Here is a 23,317-nt window from a genome sequence, read left to right as displayed (position 1 = left end):
ACAATAAACCTTTGTGGTCCCCCTAAGCTGGCCCAGAGCATCCATCCCCATGCAAGGGAGGGGATCGTGGTGATATTGGCTGGTGGGGATGCACCCAGTTCCTCCAGGACACGTCCCCACGCGAAGAGGGACAGGAGCAGAGGTCCAGCCCATCCTGTGCTCCAGCGTGAACGACTGCTGGGGAGGAAGGAAGCTGCTGGGCCAGCCACGAGCCCTCTCCATCAGGTGCTGGGAGGGGAAACCGCAGGGCTCACATGGCTCCGGGCACGGGGCCTGGACGAGGCTCTGGAGAAGGCACAAAGAACCAGGGGACGGGGCAGAGCCTGCCCTGCGGCACAGGGTGGCCCCAAGCTGGGGCAAGGACCTGGGGGGAGCAGGGGGACCGGCCAGCCTGAGCCCCCGCCTGCCAGGGGAGCTCCAGCTACTGGCAGTGGAGGGGAGGGTAAGGACAAGCCAGCCCCCCTCAGAGGGGGCACAGCCCCCAAGCAGCGTGGCTTGGCTTGGCCAGCACCAAGACCCACTCCCCAGGCACCCACCTCTCCCACCCCGGCTCCTGGGGCCCCCCATGTTCCCCAGGACGCGGGTGCAGGAGTGCTGCAGAAGCCAGCGGTTTATTATGTGTCCACGAGGGCCCCAGGAGGCTGCTCGGCTGGTCCCACCACCCGTGGGGTGGAGGGAGAGGCTCAGACGGCCTAACGAAGTGCAGGGCATGGTGCAAGGGTCCCTTCCATCCCCGCTGCCCCGAGCCGGACCCCCCCCAGAGGAGATGGTCCCGAGGCAGGGAGCGGCAGCGCTAACAGGCACAGGGATGCTCCTCCGGCGGCTTCTGACCTGATGAGGCTCTGACGGCTCTGGCTGCATTGAGGGATGGCGCTGCAGGGCCTGGGGAGGGCTCGAGGACAGCCAGTTTTGGCACAGACCGAGGTCCAGGCACAAAAGGCCAGCCGGACCTGGCAGGAGCTGGCACGTGGAGGCGTGAGGATGCAGGCAGGAGCATCACGCTGCGGCTGCCCTCATCCTATGGCAGGCAGGAGGCCAAAGCCAGGCCACAATGGAGGCAAAGAGATGTCCTCGCCACAGCAACATCTCTGCCGTAAGGGAGCGAAGCCTGTTCCTCCCACACGCAGATGAGCATCAGGTGCAGGCAGTGGGAACCCCGGCGAGGGCAAGGCGACAGGCCAAGAGCGGGGCCGGCAGAGCAGGCAGCAGGGTGACAGGGTCGGAGAGCTTGGGGCTGGCAGCCCCGGGTGGGCAGGGAGAGACCTCAGCTGCTGTGTCAGCGCTCAGCAGTGAGCAGGGGCTGTGGGGAGAGCATGGGTGAGCCTGGTGCCTGCACCCCCCATCCCTTCCCACCCCAAGGACAGGCCAGCCGGGGCTCTGGTGGGAGGCAGGTCCCCCAGTTCAGCTCCCCAAATCCACCCATGACCCGGGCTGCCTCCGCAGCAGAGCTGGTACCTGGCAAGAATCCGGGGAGTCGGCGTCAGGGCGCTTCCAGCTCGGCCTGGCCAGGGCACCCAGCACCAGCACCCCGAAGAGGAGGATCAGGAGCCCCAGCGTGTTGGCAAAGACAGCCTCGGCGGGCAGGCGCTTGTACTCCGTCGTCCCGTTCTTCCTTGGGAGAAGAGGGGCCAACAGCTTTCCTGGATGTGCCCAGCCTTCCACTAAGCCCACACAACCCTGCACCCACGCTGCAGCGGGGAGCTATGCAGGCTCACCATGCACCTGAGCCGGGGAATTACTCACTTCCCTTTGCCACCCTGTGCTCGGTTTCACTCGATGTTACTTCTGGCACTGATAGACAATGACCAGCCCAAACCTCTCCCTGAGCTTCCCTCCCTGCAAGGGCTCCCCCACGCCCTGGGTGATGCTCACAGGCTGAAGAAGAGCTTCTCGTTGATGCCCGACACGCACGAGGCCACGGACAGCATGAGGATGGTGGAGCCGAAGAAGACATGGACGGGTTTGTAGAGGGCACGAAACCAGGCAGGAGCCCAAGGAAGCAGGAAGGCGCTGAAGCCAGCCAGCCACTGCAGGGAGGGAAGGGGAAAGGGTGAGGGGCATGGGTAGCCGGGGTGCAGGGGGCCAGGGCAGCACCCACCTGGCAGGAGAAGAGCAGCACGGTGGCCAGCCCCAGCCAGCTGTGCAGCGAGTACATGTTGGGCGTCCCGTGTTCATTGTGGAAGCGAAAGACGGCTGCCAGCCCCAGCACGGCCAGGCCGAAGGCTGCCAGGGCCAGGGTGCCATGCAGCACCTTCCAGGGGAGCTTGGGGCCGCTCCAGGCGGGGGGCAGGCGGTACACCAGGGCCGCTGTTAGGCAAGAGGGTCAGGCAAGAGCCGTGCCGGGGACGCGCCGCCCCGCACGCCCCGCTCACCTGCACCGTACAGCACCACCATGCCTGTCACCATCAGCACCGGGTGCCAGTTGAACATCTGGGCGCTGCCATCCAAGGCAAAGCCGCCGCGCCAGTGCTGGCACCAGGCGCTGACGAAAGCCACGCACGCAAAGCCCAGGCCGCCCAGGAGGGCGCAGAAGGGCAGAAAGGGTAGATCCAGCATCTCCACGACGGGATGGCGGCGCCTGAGGAAGAATGAGGCGCCTGCTCAGCCTCTGCCGGGGCTCTCTGCCTGCAGCAGCTGTTGCCTGCGTGCAGACAGCCCCAGGGAGGAGCCAGACTGAAAGGGGAACCAGGCACCCTGAGGAGGGGCAGCCCTGGCCCAGCTGCTGCCGGACCAGGGAAGGATGCCAGGCCAGAGCTGGCCATCTGAGGACATTGAGGGTGAAACTGGCCCCGGCAGAGCCAGGGCCCTGGGCAGCACCCCCCCCCCCCACCCCGGCACACTGCACCCCACTGCCATGCTCAGGGGACAGCAGCAAGGGCCTCATGCGGGATCCAGGAGTCCCCTGTAACCCTGCACCCCACTGCAGCCCCCCCACATTGTCCCCAATAACCCACTGATCCGATCCCCTCCCTCTCTTTCACACGTACTTACGCTCTCTCCATTCCCCCAGCACCCTCAAACCTGCACCCCAGCCCCCTTTCCACCACCCCCCTGGTACCTGTACTCCCTCTCAAACTCTCCCCAGCACCTTGTGCCCCCCCAGCTGCACCCACAGCACAGGGCTCACCCCAGCTGGGTGTGAGGACACACCCCTGTACCCCCCTGGCCTGGACCCCAGTAGCCCCAGCACCTCCACTCCCTCCTGCCCACTCTGGGCCAGCCCTCACCCCACCTGCTCCACTGGGGTTTGGGGGGACCCACACGCAACAGCCCCACAACCCTGCCTGGGCTGGGCAGCAGGACTGGCAGGGCCGTGCCCTCGGTGCTGCCCTCAGCCCGCAAGGCTCGAGCAGATGACTGGCAGGAGCAGGGCTGCGCTCATTTGCCTGGTGATTTGCATCTGCCTCCAGAAATAGATATTTATGTCTCCACTTGGGGCGGGGACAGCCCTGTCCCCCCCAGATAAGTCGCCCCACGGGACCAAGAGGCAGGAGGTGGGTGGGACTCAGCCCTGGCGTGGCACGCGGATCACGAGCTCAGCCACCCACTCGCTCCGAGGCCTTACAATGCTTGCCAGGGTGCCGAGCAATCCCACGGCTCCTCCGGGTCTGGCCCCACGTCTCCCCCAGACCTGCTGACACAGGCCTGGCACCACAGCTCTCACAACACCGAGAACATGGGGCCCGGCCCTACAGCTCTCCCGGGCCTGGGGACACAGGGCCAGGCCCCGAGGCTTCCCCGGACCCAGAACACAGGGCCCCGCGGCTCCTCCCGGCCCCAGGGGACCCGGCCTGGTCCTGGGGCCGTACCTCAGCCCCGCCCGCCGCCCGCCGGGCCCCGCCGCCCCCTCGGCCTCGCTGGGCGCCTCCATGTTGGACGGCGCCGCTCTGGCCGCTCGTCTCGGTGGTGGCTCCCACCCACAACGCTTGGCCCCGAGCCCAGCGAGAGCGGCGGCCAGAGCGGCCCCGGCGCGGCTCCTCCAGCCGCGCGCTTCCGCTGCCGTCTCTGTGGCTGCGCCGTTGCCATGGAGACGGAAGATGGCGGCTGCAGGTCAGCGTTCAGCCGCTCCCGGGGTGCGGAGGGTGGAACGCGGCGGAGACCACCGGCACCCGCAGTCCCGGGCACTGCGGATTAGCCTGTGCACCGGGGGCGGGGGTGCGGGACGGGGCGAGAACCGGGGGAGCGCCCCCGAGGGCGGGGGGCACGGCGGCCTACCGGGCGGCTGCTGGGGGGGGGGGGGGGAGGCCTGGGGGAGCCCCGGTGGCACACGGCCTCTTAGGGACTGGTGTCGGGGGGAAGGGGGGTCCGGGGGCTGCATGAGGACACAAGAGCGAACCTCACGCATGAGAGGACGTCTGTGTCGCAGGGGGAGCTGCTCCCTTCTCATCGCCATGTCCAGCCCTGTGGCTCCCTTTCAGAAAAGGAGTGCCTCCACACAGCACTCTCGTGCCAGGCCACGGGGGATCCCCCGTTCTCCTGGCCCCTGCACCACCCCCAGCACCACCTTACCTCCCTCTGTATCACGTCCCTCCTTCCCCAGCGCTGCCGTGCCTGAGCCGGCTGTCAGTGGTGGAAGAAGAGGTCAGGAGGGCTGTGCTTCCTCGCTTGTCCCCAGACAGCCCCACTCCCTCACGGTGTCCTCGTTCCCCCACTGATCAGCTGCCCCAGGCAGGCTGTGTGGTCCTGGGGTGGGGCAAAGGAGAGCAATGCTGGGACATGGCATGCCCAAACCTGCCCCCATAGCGTGGCCTGCTCAGCACTGCCCGCAGAGCCGGCGGCAGCTTTAGGGTTTGTCCGGTGCGAGAGGTGTAACCTGCCTGGATGCTGCTCCCCAGGACGTGCACGTCTCCCTCACCCCTGCATTTTTTTACGTCTGTTTTCTGGGATTGGGGCAGCTGTGAGGCTAGAGGGTGGGAGAGACTGAACTCGAGCCTGCTGCGTGGTGCCAATAGAGGGGAGACAGCTTATTTGTGAGAGCCCAGCCCACAGACCAGGGGCAGAGCATGGCCCCACATGGACCTGCTAGAAACTGGCAGGAGCTGCTGCTGGTTTGACCTTCCTTCAGGTTTCCTGGCAGAGGAGGTTTGAGAGGTGCAGGGGAGTGCATTCCACCCTGCCAAACGAAACCTCCGCTCCCCCTCCAGGTCCCAGCTGTAGGGAGAGGTGACGGACCATGAGCTGGTTCTGCTGCTGGGAATGCCGGGGCTGAGGGCTCCAACGCCCAGGGAAGGAAGATGCTCCAAACCAGCAACTACAGTCTGGTGCTGTTCTTACAGTTCCTCCTGCTTTTCTATGACCTCTTCGTCAACTCCTTCTCAGAGCTGCTCCGCACGGCCCCCGCCGTCCAGCTCGTCCTCTTCATGTGAGTGCCGGGCAGGTGTAGTGGGTAGCATGGTGGGGCAGGAGAGTCGGGGTCTCACCACGTCTCTCTCGTGCAGCATCCAGGACATCGCTATTCTCTTCAACATCATCATCATCTTCCTCATGTTCTTCAATACCTTCGTCTTCCAGGCCGGGCTGGTCAACCTCCTCTTCCACAAGTTCAAGGGTACCATCCTGCTGTCGGCGGCCTACCTGGTGCTCAGCATCTCCTTCCACGTCTGGGTTATGGTAGGCTGGGAGTGGCGCGGGGCTGCCGGCTGCTCCCGAAGGAAGGCAGCCACTGGCTTTACTGTTCACCACTGGCTTTACTGGCCACAACCCCCCGCTCCCTTCAGTCCCTCTCTCATGAGAGGAAGGCCACGAGCTACCACTGCAGGGACAGTTCAGTGTCCCCCTGCGATTCTGTGCATGATCTCCCTGTAGGCATCGGGCTGGAAGGGAGCTGCCCCATCCCAGACCCTTCCCTAAGGACCGTGACCTGCCAGAAAATCCTCTTTCCCCAGGGGAAGCCCAGCAGCTCCAGCTCTGTGCTGGCGCAAGAGCCCATGCTGGAGTAATCCCCACTGAAGTCCGTGACAGCAGCTCCTGCTTTACCTGGGATTAATCCTCAGCAAACACCAGCGCTCAGAGCCCAAGGGCAGCCCCCTCCCCGCTGGCGTCAAGCAGCACCCAGGGCTGTCAGGGGTTCTGGCTCTGTCCAGGCAGCGTCTTCCCTGTCTCTCCCCGGACTAAACTCCCTCCTGTCCCCTGCCTTGGCCCCACAAGGTGTACCCCACACACCCTGCCCAGCCCCTGGGCCCCCCACCCCAGCCTCTGGGGGAGGGTCCATCCCAACCTCGCTGTGCCCCAGGGCAAGGGAAGCACCTTGGGCTGGGCCAGAGTCTGTCCCATGCCAGGGTACCCAAGCAGGCAGCCGCGCCGGTGCTGCCCACGCCATCCGGGCAGGGGATTGACGGGGATTTGCAAGGATCTGAAGTCTGAAGCTAGAATAGGTCCCGGCTCACTGGTGAAATCCCCTGAGCTGCTTAACCTTTGGGGTGGGAGGCTGCTCCCCCAGCTGGCAGCGTCGCCCCTGGCCCATACACAGCCTCGCGGCCAGCAGCGCACCGGGCTGAGGGAGCCAGAGGCGCGGGCTGCTGCTCCCAAACTAACACACAGGTTATTCCCGGCTCCTCTCTGCCTCAGAACCTGCGCTGGCGGGACTCCAGCCGCTTCGTGTGGACCGAAGGCCTGCAGACCCTTTTTGTTTTCCAGCGGCTGGGTAAGGCCTTGTGGTCGCAGGGTACCAGGTGGGGTCCTGCCCCTTTTGGGGAGCCTGTGGGGGTGAAGGTAGGGGCCCACCCTCACCCCCCTCCCTCCCGCAGTGGCTGTGCTCTACTGTTACTTCTACAAGAGGACGGCGGTGCACCTGGGAGACCCCCTCTTCTACCAGGACTCACTCTGGCTGCGCAAAGAGTTTGCACAGTTCCGCGGCTGATGGCTCCCCTCGGGCTCCCTGGTGGCTCCTCCACCGACTCTCCCCTCGGCTCCCTGGCAGCCCCCACCGTCTCTCTACACCTCACGGGTCCTGTTGGGGATGGCTCCAGCCCGGCCACCTTCCTCCTCTTCCTCCTGGGGACCGGCCCTTCTGCCGGCACTGGATGCTGGGAGTTGGCGGGAGGCTCGCAGTGCGTCCCGGTTGTGTGGAGGGAGGGTGCGTCCCGGTGCCACAGCCCCTGTTGGGAAGTGATTGTTTTTGTAAACAGTAAAGAAATAAATTGGCTACTTTTTCCAGAAGTTGTCCAGTGTCTGTGCGCCCCAGCCCCCCTGGCTCTTCCCTTCCTTCTGGTAGCGGTGGCCGCCATCCCGGCAGCCTTACCTGTGCCTTTCCCCGGCCCCGGCCAGCTCAGCGCTGTGCTTGCAGCCACAACAAGGCTGTAGCCGCCTCGCGCCGTGGGACCTCGGCCCAACGTGGCAACGGAGACAGAACCGGAGGGCGACCGGGGCTCCCCGCCCGGCCCCGCAGCCCCCCTCGACCGGGCGCGGGACTCGAACCCGGTCTCGAGGGGCCCAGTCCTCCTCAGCCATAGAGAGGGCGGAGAGAGCGGCCGGGCGCCTTCCCGCCCAGCGCTCCCGGGAGCGAGGGCGGCGGCGGTTCCCATGGAGACGGAAGATGGCGCCCAGGAGTGAGTGCGGGGCCGCGGCGCGTAGCTGGGCCAGGGCCGGGGGGCAGCGGGGCGTGGGGTGGGACCGGGAGCAGGCCAAGGCGCAGCGGGGCCTGGACCGGGCCGGGAGCGGGGTTGAGCGGAGGGGGGGAGCCGGGCTGGGACCGGACCGTGCCGCCCCCGCCCACCGCCGCTTTGCACCCGCAGGCCGCCAGCGCTCCTCGGCACCGCTCCAGGTCCTGCTTTTCCTCAACGGGTGGTACAGCGCTACTTACTTCCTCCTGGAGGCCTTCATCTTCGTGTACAAGGGTGAGCCCCCCGCACCCCCGGGGCAGCAGCCCCCTCCCAGAGGCCCAGGGTTGCCTGTGGGTGCAGGCCCTGAGGGCAGCGGTGGCTGTGCCTGCAGTGCTGCTGCTGCCGTACCCCTTCACCAACCTGGTGCTGGACGTGGTGCTGCTCTTCCTCTACCTCGGCACTGAGGCCACCCGCATCTTCTTTGGTAAGTCCTGGGGACAGCAGGGCGGGGGTGGTGTCCCCCCGGGGTGACACCGAGCGCCAGGAGCTGCTGGGGCAGAGCTGGGGCCATGGTGGTGCCAACTCCCATGCAAAGTCCCGGGGGCGGCTGTGGGGGACACCCCAGGCGCTGTGGGGGACACCCTCCTACTAACCGCGTGTCCCACAGGGTCCAAGGGCAACCTGTGCCAGCGGAAGTTGCTGCTCTCCATCAGCCTGGCCCTGACCATCCCAGCAGCTGTGATGGCGGCCTATTACCTGCTGCTGCAGACCTACGCCCTGCGCCTGGAAGCCATCCTCAACGCCATCCTCCTGCTCTTCTACGCCGTGGAGCTGCTGCTGGGAGTCCTCGTGCTGGTCTCCTTTGCCAGGTACCACTGCCCGTCCACGCCGTGCGGGAAGCCAGGTAATGCCGCAGGAGCCGGCGCGGTGAGCTACCAGGCCGGTTTGGCACTGACATGTCCGCCTCTTTCCTCCTTTGCAGCATGGATTCGTACTGAGATGCCATGCCACGCCAAAGCAGCAGGCACAGAGCGGCATGGGTACATGAGGCAGCGGGGAGCCAGCAGCCCCGGTGCCAGGCCAAGCCCACACCAGCAGGCAGCCCCTGCCTGCAGGCAGCCCCAGGCAGGGGAGGTCTCCACCCTGCCTGCTCGCCGCTTCACCCGCCGCACACGTGAGCGACCTGCCCGGCAGGGCCAGCCCACTGCCACCCGGGACACGGCCCCCAGGGCTTGGAATGCGCAAGTCAGTTTGAGGTACGGAGAATTATTACTTTTTTTTCTACTGCTTTCTCAGAATAATTCACTATTTTCTAATAAATATTTATTTTTACCTGGTGGCTGTGCATGTGGCTTCCCCTGGGGCAGCGGGCTGGGCATGGAGCTTCCAGGACCGCACCGCTGCGCCACAGCACTGCCCTGAGCCGGCTCAGAGGGCACAGTAGCCCTTCAGGAGGGTCAGAGGATGATGAGGGTCAGGGATAGCAGGCACAGGGCACCAACAGTCCCCAAGCACTGCTCTTCCCTCCCACACAGCAACCTTCAAACACTCCCACCCCTCTCATTTCCTAAAAGACCATCGCAGGGAGGAAACGCGACACAAGAGCCCTACAGCGCCATATAAAAGATTGACAACGTCATCAAGTTTATTACACAATTTCCAACCTATCAGAAAGACAAACAAATCTAGTCACTGCGAGCAGGAGGGGCAGCGCCTCGCTGGGTGGTTAATAGGGGTTTGCTCTGCACTTTTCCCCACTATTTGGAAAGAAACTAAAAATTTGTGTCGTTAAGTAAAAAACAGAACTCTCCCGCCGAGCGCTCCCCCCAGCACTCACCCGCTAAGCCGGCACCTCGCGGTACTTTACAAGATGGGTGGGGTTTTTTGTTTGTTTGTTTGTTTTGTGTGTCATTTCAACCTAAAAAGACCTCCGGAGCCGGGGTTCTCCTGTCCAGCAACAGTTCAGAGGGTGACGCTGCCGGGCTGGCACCCACCCTGGAAGTCACCCTATGTCTCAGCTCACCCCGAAACTCCTGGGCTCTCCCCTTTCCTGCTGGAGGGACCCGTGTGGGTCCCCGCAGCCCGGAAGGGCATAGGGCTGGGGGGGCTCCTGCTCTGGGCAGCGCCCAGACCCCCTGCAGCATCCCCACCACCCCTGTCCCAGCCTGTGCGACGCAGCTGGGCTGTTACCGCACACGAAACCTCCGCGCCGCCCATTAGGAAAGGGCGGCCGGGGGACGCAGGGACAGGCGGGGGGACAGGTGAGTCCCCGAGGGCCGCCAGACGGGGGGTGGCAGCCTGCCCTGCCGCCCTGTGCCTCCTCCGCTTCCTCTAAAACAAGGAAGATGCTGCGGGAGAGGCTGGCTATGCACAGGGCCCCGCCGGCGCTCCGCAGCCGGAGCTGCTTGTTTTGGGAGACAAACGTGGAGGTGGCAATGCTGCTGCAGCGAGCTGGTGGGGGACATCGGGGCAGAAGGAGGGGGCGACCCTCAGCCCAGCTCCAGCCCCCTCTGCTCCCCAGCACACTGCCCCCGAGCAGAGCAGAGAGGGCGAGGGGGGAAAGCAGGAGCACGGCGCAGCGTCCCGCGGGACAGGGATCACTGCGGCGATGGGGACAGGAGTGTCCCCAGACGAGGCGAGAAGATGGTACATGGCCAAAGACCCTGTACCACTTCCAGTGAACCCAGGCACGGGGTTGGGAGCCATGCGCCTCCAAGCCCCGGCACTGCACGGCACGGGGAGGGGTCCGTCGCCTCCAGCCACCCCCAGAAAGGGCTCACAAACCTCCCTCCATGGAGAAAAAGCACCATTTCTCTTTGGGTCCGAGCGTCCACAGAGCGGAGCAGGGTGGCCCTGGCGCAGGTGTTCCCCGGCTCCCTGCCTCTCCCCGGGAAGCAGCAGTAGCGGTGAGTGCGGGCAAGAGCCGAGGCCCCAAGGCCACGAGGTGTCGGTGGGGGTCCCGCCGGGACGCGGCACGGCTTTCCTCGGGCACCCAGAGAGAGCTGGGGTCGGCGGGGAAGGGGCAGGGGGGGTAGAGCGGCCTCGGTCACGTAGTCCTGGTCGAGGTGAGGAGATACAAGTCCATTAAAAACCACTTACTGCCAAACTCCTGCGGAGAGAGACGAGAGGAGCGGTCAGCACAGCGCCAAGCACCTTCCCACCACCTCAGCCCTCACTCCTCGAGGGGGCCTGCCCAAGACCCCACAATGACGGCGTGGCACGCGCGGCAAGCACCCTGGCGCCAGCTCACCTGTCTCAGTGGTGCCGGTCCCTCTCTCTGTCCCTGTCCCGATGCCTCTCGTGCTCCCGGTTCCGCTCCTGGAAATAGTCCTCGTGCCGATCCTCGCTGTGGAGCAGGTCCCGGTGTCGCCGGCTGCTCTCGCGGGACCGGCTGGGAGAGCGCTCCCGAGACCGGTGTCTTTTCCTGGGGAGAAGAAGAAAAAGCTGTTACCTCCCGAGAGGATCCTGCCGGGCTGGGGCCAGAGCTGGCGAGCAAAGCCCCCCAAGATGGGGTGCAGTGAAGCCACCCCCACGCGGCTGCAAGCCCCACAGCTGCCGGTACCTGGAGGAGCTGCTGCTGGCGCCCGTGCTGTAGGACTTGGCTTCGATGCCGTGCAGGCAGTCTTTGAGGGATGAGAGGAGGACACGGCACCGCTCGTCATTGGCGACGCGGGACTGCTTGATGACGGCGATGGCCGTGAGGAGGGTCTCGATGGCGTCGCTGTAATCGCCTGGGGGAGCGGAGCGGGGCTGAGGGATGCAGACCTGCCGCGGGATGGGGTGTGGGGGACACGGGGGGTGCGGGGATGCTGTCACCGTTACCTGCGCTGGCGCCGGACACCGCCTTGGAAATGGCGCTGCTGGAGATCGCCCGGTTCCTGTTCATGATCTCCTCAAACTCCACTTCGCTCACGGTGGTAGGCGGCGGGCCAAGCTCTCGGCTGCAAAGGAGGCGCACACGGGTCAGCGTAGCCCTCCCCAAATTCGGTACTGCAGCCCCCCCTCTCCGCCCCGCCTCACCTGCTGTGGTTGTAGGGGGCCATGGCCTTGCCGTAGGTGTCCGGTGGAGGACCCAGGGCCGCGCTGGGTGGGGGGAAGAAGGCGGGGTTGAGGTGCAGGGCTGGGGGGACAGCCCCCGGGGGTGGCACAGCCAGGTGAGGGGGCAGTCGAGGCGGCGGGGGCATGAGATGCTGGTAGTGGATGCCGGGCGGGGGCGGTGGGACGCCGAAGCCGGAGGAGAGGGGTGGCGGGGGCGGCATTGGCGGCGGGGGCAGCCCCATGAGGGGCAGGGCGGCGGGGGGACGGTTGAAAAAAGGCAGGACAGAGGGGGGTTTCTCCACGCGGGCAGGTGGCAAGGCATTCTCCGTCGGTGTGGCACGGCCGTCTACCGAGTCCACGGAGTCTCGGGAGTGGGCCCTCGGCGGCACACCTGCAAGCGGCACAGGAAAGAGCCATGAGCCGTGACCAGAGGGCCTGCAGGTCTCGGAGACCTCCTCCTCTTCCTCCCCACCCGCGGCAACTGGCATGAGTACCATCCTCTCCCACAGCCCTGTGAGGTCTGGCCTCAGGAGAGCTCAAGATGCCCAGAGAAAAGATCCAGCCAGCCAAACGTAGCCTCCGCTTCCACGTGCCTCAAAAAAGGCACCAGCTCTCCAGCGAGACCCCAGCTGCCCGCACGGCGCCTCGGGGATGCTGGCTCTCGGCCAGCGGGCCTCTGCGGAAGCTGCCGAGCAAGCGGGTTACAGGGACAGAAGCGAAAAGCCACAAGAAATGGTGAGAGGTCCCCAGCAGAGAGGTTGCTGGGTCCCAAGTCCCCAAAGACATTAAACGACCCAGAGAGCCTGCGATCCGCACATGGATTCAGAAAGGCCGGAGCGTGGAGGAACACGACGGGACAGAACCCAAGTGCTGACAGCCACAGAGCTGCTGGAGGAAGGAAAACTCGGTGCCCATCTGCCCCTGAAGAGAGGGACAGGAACATTTGCTGTGTCCAAAGAGGCTTTGAGGATGAGACAGGAGAGGTACGACGGAGGACACTACCTCTGCCCGAGCCCCTCGGGGGAGCCGTGGCTCCCTGCTGGGCCTTGCTGCTATGACAGCTGCCAAGCGGAACACCATTCGTGCGCCGGCGCTGCCGAGCTGCTGGCAAGGGTTTGCATGAGCTGAGCTGTGCCGGTGGCAAGGCCCCGGAGGGGGAGGCCGAAACTCAGCCTCCCCATGCCCGGCGGGGCGAGGAGCAGGAGAAGGGAACACGCCCTGCTCCACCGAAACACGAGGGCAGGTGGGGACACGGTCTAACAGCGCATGGTGCTGCCAAGCAGCAGATGACCACGGGAGCTGAAGGGAGGGTGCGGAGGTCACAGCTACCCCGCTGCAACTCGGCCAGGGCGCTTAGAAAGAAGGGCTTTCCTTGCATGAAACGAGCCACGGGATCTACAATGACCACAGCTGGCCAAGACCTCCTCGTACACGCTCCTGCCAAGACAGTCCCTGCGGCTGCGCAGAGCCCCCCAGCACGGGGCCGGGGCGTCACATCGCTGCGGAGTGAGGCGAGGACCACCTATCGCCATTGTAGAAAGCCCACGGCCAGGCCCCAGCTGGAATACTGTGTCCAGTGTTGGGCACCTTACCTCCGCAGGGATGGACAAATTCTGGAGGAGATCCAGAGAAGAGCTACTAATAGATATGGAGGGTCTTAGCTATGTTGATAGGCTGAAGAGCTTAAGCCCATTCAGTTTGGAGAGGAGGAGGAGGAGGCTACGAGGGATCTTCGCAGTGTGTGAGCACCTAAAAGGGGATCATAAAGACTTGGGTCAGGATCTAATCAGACTCAGCAGCAACAGGAAACAACCCCAGAGACTCCTGACAGCATCCCCCCACCCCAAGGACTCGGTGGGTTCGGCCTGACAGCTCTGCTGGGGATGTGCGGGGCCCGCGGGAGCTGCTGCGCAGCGTGGAGGCCCCCCGACCTGTGGCGCGCCTTCGCCTCACTCACGTTTGCGCGCCTGCGCCTCGAACTGTGACAGGTTCTGCCGGGTCGCCAGCCTCACCTCCACCTTATCCCCATTGAGGATTTTGCCGGGCAGGAGCTCCAGGAGTTTGTGGACCGAGTTCTCAGAGGCAACCACCACCTCTGCGTACCTGTGGGAAAGCCCAGTGGTCAGCCAGCAAGAGCCAGCCCCGAGCGGTTCAGCCCCTGGTAGGGCGTAAGGACCCCCTGCCAAACCCCACGGGGCTCCATCCGTCCTCACTGGCAGACACCAACCAGCACCCTCCCCGGCAGCTGAACCCAGCCTGGTGTTACACATCCCCTTCTCCCTTTCCCATGCTGTCTGGCAGTCCCCGCTTTACCACCCCATCTTCAGGCGGGCTGTGCATCACCTGTGCCAGGAAAAGCACCGGCTGCCCCCTTGCTCCCCGCAACATGCAGGACGTGGCCGTCAGGACCTGGCTCCCCCATTCCCCCATGGCTCTCACCCTTTCGACTGGCCATTGGCTCGGTTCTCTGCGAATTTCAGCTCCACTACGTCATAGACACCAACTGAGCGGATGGTCTGGATCAGCTGCTGGTCAGTCGTCCACTGAGGCGAAGAGGGGAGATGCTCGTGTCAGCTCACCCCAGTGCCCCCCCGGTTGACCCAGGCTCAGCGCTCAGGGGGCTGGGGCAGGGCACTTGAGTACAGACACCCTCTGAGCCCCTACAGGGAGTTTAAAAGCAGCCTTGAGTCTGAAACAGGCTCTGAGCATGGCTATCCGTGGCCTCTATTCTCTGGACAAGACACCCTTCCCAGGACTGTCCCCGTATCCATCAATGGGAGAAGGGGACTTGCCCACACAGCCCCCAAGCAGGCACAGGCAGGCGGGGGCAGCCGGTGCGAGGGAGGCACTACAGCCACCGGTCGCTCGCCCCAGACCGGATCTGAAGCCCCTCAAGGCTACGAATCCCTTTTCCTTGAGGATCGCAAGGTCAAGCCCAGCTCATGACCCAGCCTGGGACACTGGGTCAGTGTGGACTGAGGAGGAACAGCACCCCCAGAGAGCCCTGCAGCCCCCAGGGGGTTTCTCTGGAAGACCCCCATCTGTGCACGCATCATAGGAGACCCAAACTGCCCACCCAGGGGGTGTGGAGACCCCCTCACAGGCAAGCACAGCCAGGCAGCGATCCCACTCACCCAGGAGAAGCTGCCCACGTAGACAGCAGCTCTCTTGTTGCGCAGCCCGCTGTAGGTGTACAGGATGGCGGGAGATTTGTTGTTGGGCTTGGGGGACGGCTCCTGGCGGATCTCCGGGGGTGCCTCTGAGCTGCTGGTGCGGCTTTCGGGGGGCTGCGAGCTGGCTGCTAACACGTCGTCGTACAGGTCCATCTGATCAGCATTACTGAACTCAGAGTCCTGCGAGGGGAGACACCGTGAGCACCGCTGCAGGGGGGAGACCCCGGGGGTGAAACCGCAGCTCGGAAAGGGACCCACGGGCTGTTAAGAGCCTAAACAGGGCTCTGGAGGACTGCTCCATTCTGCTGGAGTCCTCCAACACCCCCAGCACTGACCGTCCAAACCCCAACCAGCACAGCAGATGCCTAAAAGTCATCCCATGGTGCCACTTGCGCCCCGCCGTGCCGGGGACTGCGGATGAAGGACGCTGGAGGTTAGGAAGCCTCCTTCACAGTTTGCAAACCAGTCCTCCCAATTCACTGGGAGCTGGCGCACATGAGCTCTTTAGGGGCAGCACAAGACCAAAGGTTTTGCATCCAAACGACTTGTCTTGGGTCCATTCACAGTCAGGTGGTGAATCACTGCCATAAATGAAGCCACGGCAAACAGATCCGGTGCCTGTTATCTCTCACGAGCCAGCTCCTCTTGCCTGGAGCCCTATCCCCTCCACTCAGCAGCATGCCGCTGTCTCTTTGACGGTGTGTCCCTCTTTCAGCACTTCATTTCTGCAACAACAACTCCCCATGCTTTCCCCCTGGCCCAGCAGACCCCTCTCAGCACTGCCCTGCAAAAACACACAGTGCCCTAGGCTTACAACGACCCCTCGCTTGCGTGATCCACCACAGCATCTGCTCTTCCTCCTGGCCGACGTGGAAGCGCCTCTCGCTTGCAATTAGCGCCGAGCGAGCCCTCTCACTCATCTCCAGCCTGGCCACCCGGCTCTCTGACCGGAGAAGCGTTAACACAAGCCCCACAACAACGGGGCTGCCCAGCAAGGAGGATTACCGGTGCCCTGAAGACAGGGCAACAGGCTCTGCTTTGCGATGCTTGACGTAACCCTGGAGCAGGTTTTACGTGGAGGGAGGTGGTAAAGAGAGGAATACTCCACAAAGCAGAGCCATGAGGCTCTACCCCGGTGGTGACCAGTGCTGGCTCGATTTTCAACCCCCTAACTTCAACGACAAGCCTTTCGCTTTTCCGTCCGCTCTGTCCGCTGAGCTCCAGCACATGCGCTGCGCGAGCAGAGGACTGTCTCGCTAGGATGGCCCCAGAGCAACGGGGCAAGACGCAACTTGCTGCTCCGGGAAGCTACCAGGAAGAAGCTCACCTTTTGTAAGCGCGCGAGGGCAAAAGTTCACTGGTGGAAAACCACACGCCCTCGAACAGACGAGATTCTCGCTCCTTGGCGGGCACACGCTTCACAAGCCCAGCCTGGGGGTTGCACACCCACCCTCAAACCCCGCTCGCCTCGGGTACGCCACTGCAAGCTCACTCATTTTTGGGCCAGCAGAGCCCTCTTCAGGGTAGGAGCTACACACACCGCCTGCACACGCAGATACAAGCACGTCGTCTCCCCTCCCCTCGCAGCGCAGCCATTCAAGGCACGAACCAGCCGCCGAGGAAGCTCTGAGCTGCGAACTCAAGTGTCCTAGATCTGCCTTCCAATTCCCACTCTGTTCCAGGCTATATTTAATTTGGAGTGTACAGCGAGGGTTGTGTTTACTACGGATCTTCAGACTAATTGCTCACCCGGATTCAGCATGCACTGAGCATCATTTCACGCTACAAATTACTATGTTCGTATCTGTCCCATGGGAGCAATGCACAGGTCCCATGCAGCACAAAAACCAGAGGTTCTGCTCCCAGATTTTTAATTCCAGGACTTCAAAGGCAGTTTGGACAAGATCTTCTGCAAGATTCAGCGCGAGGTGGTTAAATCCCCTACACTGTGACAGTCAGGGAACCGCACACATGCAACACGGCCCCTTGTGAGCTCAGGGGAAGAGTCGGGGAAGGGTGCTCAGTACACAGCTTTCAAAGGATCACAGAAATATAAAAATCAAACCATTTTCCCCCCAGAGACTCTTCTTGACCGCAACATCCATTTCTAAGGGAAGTTGTAACTTCTGTATCCGGCTACTTCAGCTGCAGAGCCGATAAAAAGGTTACAAGAATTTCAAGAGGGAGCAGTATTTTTGTACTCATTCTCAAAACAGCTCAACTGTTTGTTTAATCTGCCTCCAACGCTCCTACCCCCACCAAGTGCCTTTGGACACAGCCCAAGGCTGGAGGATTTCTGCCTGAAAGTTTTAGCAAGTCGAGAACAAAAATAGAGGGGGGACTAGAGGAGAAATCGCCTGAAGTCCTCAGCTGTGCTACTCAGGGGTTGTTTGAGCTTGGGTGTTTTTAAGAGATCCTCTGCGTCCATTCCATTTTTGACCCTCTCCTTTAAAAACTAACAGCCTGGTGGGACGATGGTGTAGAAGTACGCACAGCCCAAGCGCTCACAGTCCACTCTGCCGCTCTCTGCCCTTGCCATCGCACCGAATTTGCAGACCGTCGCACTGAACCCATGCGCGACGCCTTGCAAGGTGCAGAAGGATGAAGCCGGGCACTGTTGGCGGTAATTACCACGTGTGCTGTGGGATTTGGAACCACGCCTGCATCCCTGGTGTGCCACAGGAACCACGGGGCAGCCAGGGCACCTTCCCACCCCGCTTTGATCCCACGCGCGGCATCGTGCACAGATTAACTCTGGGTTTCTTCCTGCCGCTGCGCAGCCCGAGACGAGTGAGATGCTGGAGTCGGCAGCCTTGATAATCGCTTCCAGCTTTAAGAAGCCTCCATCTACTTGGCTGCATCAAAGACCTTTTGTGTCCTGTTCCCCAAACCCTCCAGTTAAAGCTTTCCATGCCGCTTCCCGCTGTGCAGCCAGGCTTGCTCCGTCCTCCTCTCAACGCTGCTTAACTTCTTTATTTCCAAAGATCCCTGAGACTTGACAGAGGCCAGGCCAGACCCATCAGAGAGCCTCTCAGCTCCCCAGCAGACATTCCCATGTCAACTCACGCCACTGCTTTTGTCACCCTTCCCGCCCCAGCCCTCCTGGGGGCCGAGCCTTCACAGGAAAGCCTACCTGCAGGCACAGGCAGGACAGGCAGTGCTGGGCCGTCTCCGCAGAGCGCCCGTGAAGCAGCAGCAGAGTTCTCCTGTTAAATCCTCCGACCTGTCTGTTGTTCCTCGATCGTCCTCTGAGACGTTACTGCCTTTCCAACTCACGCCCGCCAACACCACGACTCTCCTTCCCCAGACAAGTCGATACCACATCCACTTTCACTGCTTCCCTCTGGCGCTCGGAGTAATCGCCGTAAATGAAGCTTCCTGGTTATTCTGTGCACCTCTAAACTCCAGCCCTGCGACCTCCACACATTTTCTCAGTCTGCACCTTCCATCCTTATTCCTGCAGCTATCCAGCTCTCCCTTCTGCTCCCAAGTCCAGGTACGCCTATTTCCCAATTCTGTTAAAAGCAAATTGCATGAAAACACACAAACCGAGGCCATTCCTAAGCCAGAGCAGTTCCGGCACGTCCCAGCACGGTACTAGATAGTTTAATACATGGGGAATTGGGTTCATTCCAGGATTTCTTCAGGAAGGATGCAGGAAGTGGTATTTCAGAGTCAGAGGGTGTCCAGGCAGGGCTGCCCGGCTGCTACAGGTAGCACAGACATTTGCTTTGCAATTCACCTTTTTAGGGAAGTTCCCGTTATTTTGGCAATGTTAGAGCCAGTCTGGACCCTGCCTTTCTCCAAGGCAACTGCTCTCGGCGACTAACTCCTGCATCTTCCCAGGTGGCTGGAAAGCACCTCACAGTCCCCTCGGCTCTGAGGCAGTTCGCACCATTTCTGCTCTTTCCTGAAGGTCTCACCCACGGCGTATTCTCACCTGATAACCTCCCACCTCCTCAGAACAAAGGGTTTATTGCCCTCAGCTCCTCTTCAGCCCTTTTGGAGCTCTCGGCCATTCCTTCGTCCACATGTTTTCCTTTCAGTTCATGCAGCTTGCTCTCTAGTGCGGACCAGCTTTCCTCCACAGGCTTTCCATGGCACTTTTTAAATCTCTGAACCTCTGCATTCACACTCGCTCTCCTGGATCCCCAAACTCTCTAAAATCTGCTGCTCTAACAGCTACACACACATCCCTTCTCTGTCATTCCTTCCCATGAGTCCCAGGCAGCCCCGGGGTGGGTGAGGTGGCACAGGGGGCATCTCTGCGACTGCAGCGACTCCCCACCATAGCTTCCTGAGCCTCAGCGGTCCGGCAGGTTTGGTGCTCTGGGTCCCCTCACTGTGCAGTTCCCTGGCAGTCCCTCTTCCAGTCTGGATTTCCCATTTCTCCCACCAGGATGCAACTACCCCCTTGGATCCCTGCTCGTCACTGCCCTGGCAAATGTTCTGGCCCAAACCCTGCCTCCCCCTCCCAAACATTTCGTGACCATCCATATGTTGACTCTCTGGTGAAACCCACAGAAAGACCCTTTAGTCACGGCTCAAGACGGCAGCCGCCAGGATTTAGGAACGGTCCCAGCCCTCGTTTCCCCACAGGGACTCTCCAGCGCTTTCCGGGACACATTGGTCGCATCTTCTGCCTCCGCTCAGTGCGTACGCACCAGCCGGCAGGTACGTCCATGCTAATTGCTCCAGCGCCTTGCTAACGAGTTGGCCGATGCCGGCTATGGTGGTCTCCCCCAGAAAGGGGGATCCGCTGCCCCAGCCAGACGCGCCGCTCACCTGGTTGAACTCCTCGTCAGCGTAGATATCGATCAGATCCACCCCCTCGGACATATTTCCAGAGACAGGAGCGGGAGCCCAGGCTGGGACCGGGGCGAAGCAGGAGAACGGAAGGTGCACTGCAGGGGGGCAAGGAGGGGGGAGAGGGTCAGCGAGGCCCTGGGGACCCGCTCTGTGTGTCCTCCCCAAGTCCCCTCTGCCACCCACCTCCCTCTATAGGACTGTGGCCCCCCCTTGCCTGCAGGCACCAGTCACCCTGCCCAGAGGGGCCCACGGCCTCACCCCACACCCACCCGGGGGCCGCAGCAGCTCCTCGCCCTCCGGCTGGGACCCCCCCACCCCAGGACGACACCCTCCCCTCCGCCGCCGAGAGCCACCCCTGGGGGGCAACGCGGACCCGTTTCCCCCAGACCTGACCAACCCCTGGGGGCAACCACCCCTCTCAGGGGACGACCCTACCGCTCCCCCCACGCCCCGGGGCAGCGACGTCGCCGCCGCCCCCCTGGCCCGGACCCCCCCCGCCGGGGGCGAGACGGCCATATCGGCCCGGCGCGGCCCGCCCCTGCTGAGCGGCGGGGATTGGGGGGGGAACGGAGGGAAAGGGGGGGGGCGAGGGAGGGGGGGCGAGGGGAGGGGGCGGCGGGTCGCGGCCCCCCTCCGACCCGGCCCCCCCCCCCCCACGGCCCCGCCCGTTACCGCCACAGCAGGCCCCGAGCGCGCGCGCCAACCGCGCTCACCGCCACCGCCAGCGCCTCCGCGCCACGCCCCTTCCGGTTGGGGGTCACGCCCCTTCCGGCCCTCCCCGCCGGTTTCTCCCCCTGCCGCCGCGCCATAGAGTCGGGCCGCCCCTGTCACAGAGCGGCCCCGGACGAAGGCTAGAGGGGCCGCGCGGGGCTATGGCGGCGGGCAGGGTGAGGAGGAAGAGGAGGAGGCGGTGGTTATGGGGGGCGAAGGGGGTCCCGGGGGCAAGGGGAGCCTGTGGGGAACCAAAGACCTGGGAGAGGCGGGGCACCGAGGGAGGCCCTGGGGGCAGCAGGGTCTGGATGGGTGGGGGTGCGATGGGGGGATTTGGGGCAGCAGGGCCTGGGGGGGTTACGGGATGGGGGTTTGGGGCAGCATGGGGGGGGAAGCTGTGGGATGGGGAAGCAGCAGAGTCTGGGGGTGGTTTGGGATGGGGGATTGTGGCCAGCAGCGTCTGGGGGGGCCGTGTGTGCTGGGGACCCCCCCGTCCCTGCTGGGGCAGCCAGGCCTGATGTCCCCTGCGCTGTCCGTGTCCCTTTCACAGCTCTGCTCCCTGCCCGGGCGGGCTCTGTGCCGGCATGTTTTGGGGCCGGTGTGCCTGCAGCGTGGCTACCATGGGGACTCCCCGACAGACTCGGGGAAGGACGTGCTGGAGATCCCCTTACCCCCCTGGCAGGAGCGTCCCAACGAGCCGCTGGAGACCAAGAGAGCCCGGCTGCTGTACGAGAGCCGAAAGAGGGGGATGCTGGAGAACTGCATCCTGCTCAGGTGAGGTGCCGGGTGCCCGTCCTCCCTCCCGGCTTCTCAGCCACCTTCCGCAGCTTGTCCACTTCCCCACAGCGCCCTGACAATTTGTTTCCTGCAGACAGGAGCAGGCAGGGATGCGGTGTACTTTACAGGAGAGATAACATCAGCCCTAGAGAGCTAAAGGAGAAAGGCCAGTCGAGGTGAGCGTAGCTGTCATGTAGTTCAGCTCCCTGAAGATGTTACAGGTTTTTAATTTAACAGGGAAGAGCCCCGAGTATTGCAGGAAAGAGTTTGGTGGGGTAGTGCACAGCTGTAATCCAAAACCTGAGGAGATGTGATGTTGCTTGGAGGATAGAAGGCAGATAAAAGGCTGAGCTGTTGGATAAATCACCACAAGAGCTTTGCTTGCCTGGGTCTGAGATGCAATGATTAGTGCTGCTGCTGGGCAGGACGAGGCAGAGCCAGAGGCAGCTGCAGGCATGCAAGAGCTCTAGAAAGCTTCTAGGTGATGCCTGAGCCAAAATCCTTTGGGAAGGATGTATGTAATTTCTGGGATGTATGAAAGAGGCAAGGCCCATTGGGTTTCGGGACTGAAGTAGTGGTTAACAGAGAGCAGGCTGGGGCTGGAGGCAGGATGCAGGTCACTTTGGACCCAGCTCCTCCATGTCTTCTGGCATTGTGTAGAGAGCTGGGTACCAGCCACGGTTGGGAGCAGCATGCCAACCCAGCTCTTCCTCTGGTCGCCTGCCCTCACCCTCACACGTCCTCTCTCCAGCCTCTTTGCGAAGGAGAACCTGAACCGCATGAGCGAGCAGCAGCTGAACCTCTACGACCGGCTCATCAACGAGCCCAGCAATGACTGGGACATTTACTACTGGGCCACAGGTACGGTGCAGCTGCCCGTTGTCCTGCCTGCTCTGACATCGGGGCACTGGCCAAGGCAGCGCCGTTGCTCCGGGCCGTGGGACCTGGGCTTGGGGGGGTGAGTATGGTTCTGGGACAGGACAAAGCCATTCTCTTGCTGCCCCTTTCTGGCAGAAGCGAAGCCTACGCCAGCTGAATTTGAGAACGACGTGATGGCCATGCTCAGAGAGTTTGCCAAGAACAAGAAGAGGGAGCAGAGGCTGCGGCAGCCAGACCTGGAGTACCTCTTTGAGCCACCCTGCTGACAGGGGGGACACATTCTCCCTCCCCATCCCCTGGAGCAGAGCAGGGGCACGGGGCCCTGTGGAAACACCAATGCTGCTGCCCTCCCTGCGGCTCTCCTCCTCCGGCAGCGGCTCCCTTGGACTCTCAGGGCACGATGAATAAAGCTGTGGCTGCTAGCCCTGCTGCCTCTCTCCTGCTGCGTTGTGGGCACAAGGCTCTGTTCTTCAGTGGCATTGGGAGCGGGCGCTCGGGGGAGACAGCGGCAATCTGAGCTCACGCTGGCACATGCCTGCTCGCTGCTGCCGCCAACTCCAACCTGTCCCTTTGAAACCTTTTTTCTAGGGGCTCAGTGGGAGGTGGCCCCACAGCTGGGGGGCTGCAGCCCCCTCCGCGGGAGGTTGGAGTGGGGCATCCTATGGGATATCCTGCTCTCCGGTGCCCTCTGCGGGGTGTCCCAGCCAGGCCAGCGATCCCCAGGCAGCGGTGACCGTCCCTCCGTGGCCGAGGTCCCCATGTGTCACTGCACTGGTTACTGGGAGACAGCTTCCGCAGGGACATTCCATGGCCACCCCTGCCTCCAGTCCCTCGGGACAGGCAGGGAGCTGCTCTGGGACTACCATGGTGTCTGCCTATCCGTTTGTCTGTCTCCGTGCTAAGCTGCGGTCCCTGCCGCAGGGCTCACCTGTCACAGGGCTGGGCGCCGTCACCCCCTCGGCGAAGGCGTGTACCGGGGGAAGCGCCGACCTCATGAACTTCTATGCCACGACCTACGCGGTGGCCCACGGTAGGGGGTCCCAAAGGCTTCCCTGAAGGTGGGGGGGAGCTTGTTCCCGGGGCTAAGCGCTGCCCCCCCCACCCTTGCTGTCACCCAGGCCAGCCGCGTTTCCGTCCCCGCCTCGGCCACCACACTGGCACTGGCTATGTGTCCAACAACCACTCGGACATCTCCTGCCTGCTCTGCTTGCACAGCGCAGCAGACGGGTAGGTACCCCTGCTGTGTAGGGGGGGGGGCGGAGGGCAAGTTTTGGAGCCACTGTCACAGCTATGCTGGCTTCCTGCTGCAGCCACTGCCAGGACACTGCCACATCCACCACTGCTGAGTACTTCAAGCCCCTCTGGCTCCCTGACGGCCGGAGCCTCCTG

The 23,317-nt window shown here is 63.2% G+C and overlaps 5 protein-coding genes across 8 annotated transcripts; 3 read left to right on the top strand and 2 right to left on the bottom strand.

Annotated features, from left to right (window-relative positions):
- Positions 1-250: 250 nt before the first annotated feature.
- On the bottom strand, positions 251-2,676 carry CYB561A3 (cytochrome b561 family member A3; the record flags this gene model as incomplete). The annotated part of the gene is made up of 5 exons (XM_082015775.1): positions 2,373-2,676; positions 2,099-2,307; positions 1,873-2,027; positions 1,456-1,612; positions 251-364 (listed from the first exon to the last, which is right to left on the bottom strand). The coding sequence occupies exons 1-5, from the start codon at positions 2,554-2,556 to the stop codon at positions 251-253; spliced, it is 819 nt and encodes a 272-aa protein (XP_081871901.1). The 5' UTR covers positions 2,557-2,676.
- A 2,558-nt stretch (positions 2,677-5,234) lies between these two features.
- TMEM138 (transmembrane protein 138) lies at positions 5,235-7,111 on the top strand (the record flags this gene model as incomplete). 2 transcript variants are annotated; one of them, XM_082015772.1, is made up of 4 exons in its annotated part: positions 5,235-5,362; positions 5,439-5,610; positions 6,568-6,643; positions 6,909-7,111. In XM_082015772.1, 4 exons carry the CDS (start codon positions 5,235-5,237, stop codon positions 7,109-7,111), a joined length of 579 nt encoding a protein of 192 aa, XP_081871898.1. The 2 variants fall into 2 exon arrangements, with proteins under 2 accessions (XP_081871898.1, XP_081871899.1); XM_082015773.1 differs by lacking the exon at positions 6,909-7,111 and adding an exon at positions 6,747-6,859.
- A 423-nt stretch (positions 7,112-7,534) lies between these two features.
- Positions 7,535-8,963, top strand: TMEM216 (transmembrane protein 216; the record flags this gene model as incomplete). Its single annotated transcript, XM_082015774.1, has 5 exons — positions 7,535-7,835; positions 7,933-8,025; positions 8,209-8,445; positions 8,524-8,581; positions 8,909-8,963. The coding sequence occupies 5 exons, from the start codon at positions 7,535-7,537 to the stop codon at positions 8,961-8,963; spliced, it is 744 nt and encodes a 247-aa protein (XP_081871900.1).
- Positions 8,964-10,796: 1,833 nt separating this feature from the next.
- CPSF7 (cleavage and polyadenylation specific factor 7) lies at positions 10,797-19,591 on the bottom strand (the record flags this gene model as incomplete). Of its 2 annotated transcripts, none has more annotated exons than XM_082015768.1 (8): positions 10,797-10,965; positions 11,104-11,272; positions 11,364-11,482; positions 11,562-12,014; positions 13,533-13,682; positions 14,019-14,122; positions 14,714-14,932; positions 19,538-19,591. In XM_082015768.1, 8 exons carry the CDS (start codon positions 19,589-19,591, stop codon positions 10,797-10,799), a joined length of 1,437 nt encoding a protein of 478 aa, XP_081871894.1. The 2 variants fall into 2 exon arrangements, with proteins under 2 accessions (XP_081871894.1, XP_081871895.1); XM_082015769.1 differs by having other exon boundaries at positions 11,562-11,970; positions 13,537-13,682.
- Positions 19,592-20,365: 774 nt separating this feature from the next.
- SDHAF2 (succinate dehydrogenase complex assembly factor 2) lies at positions 20,366-22,397 on the top strand. 2 transcript variants are annotated; one of them, XM_082015771.1, is made up of 4 exons: positions 20,366-20,448; positions 20,823-21,046; positions 21,801-21,910; positions 22,064-22,397. In XM_082015771.1, exons 1-4 carry the CDS (start codon positions 20,434-20,436, stop codon positions 22,192-22,194), a joined length of 480 nt encoding a protein of 159 aa, XP_081871897.1. In that variant the 5' UTR covers positions 20,366-20,433; the 3' UTR covers positions 22,195-22,397. The 2 variants fall into 2 exon arrangements, with proteins under 2 accessions (XP_081871897.1, XP_081871896.1); XM_082015770.1 differs by lacking the exon at positions 20,366-20,448 and having other exon boundaries at positions 20,744-21,046.
- Positions 22,398-23,317: the final 920 nt, after the last annotated feature.

The sequence above is a fragment of the Phaethon aethereus genome (assembly GCF_964289735.1).
Source record: "Phaethon aethereus genome assembly, contig: HAP1_SCAFFOLD_489, whole genome shotgun sequence".
Classification (NCBI taxonomy): Eukaryota; Metazoa; Chordata; class Aves; order Phaethontiformes; family Phaethontidae; genus Phaethon; species Phaethon aethereus.
Note: the sequence above shows the minus strand (reverse complement) of the source record. Positions and strands in the feature narration are given on the sequence as shown.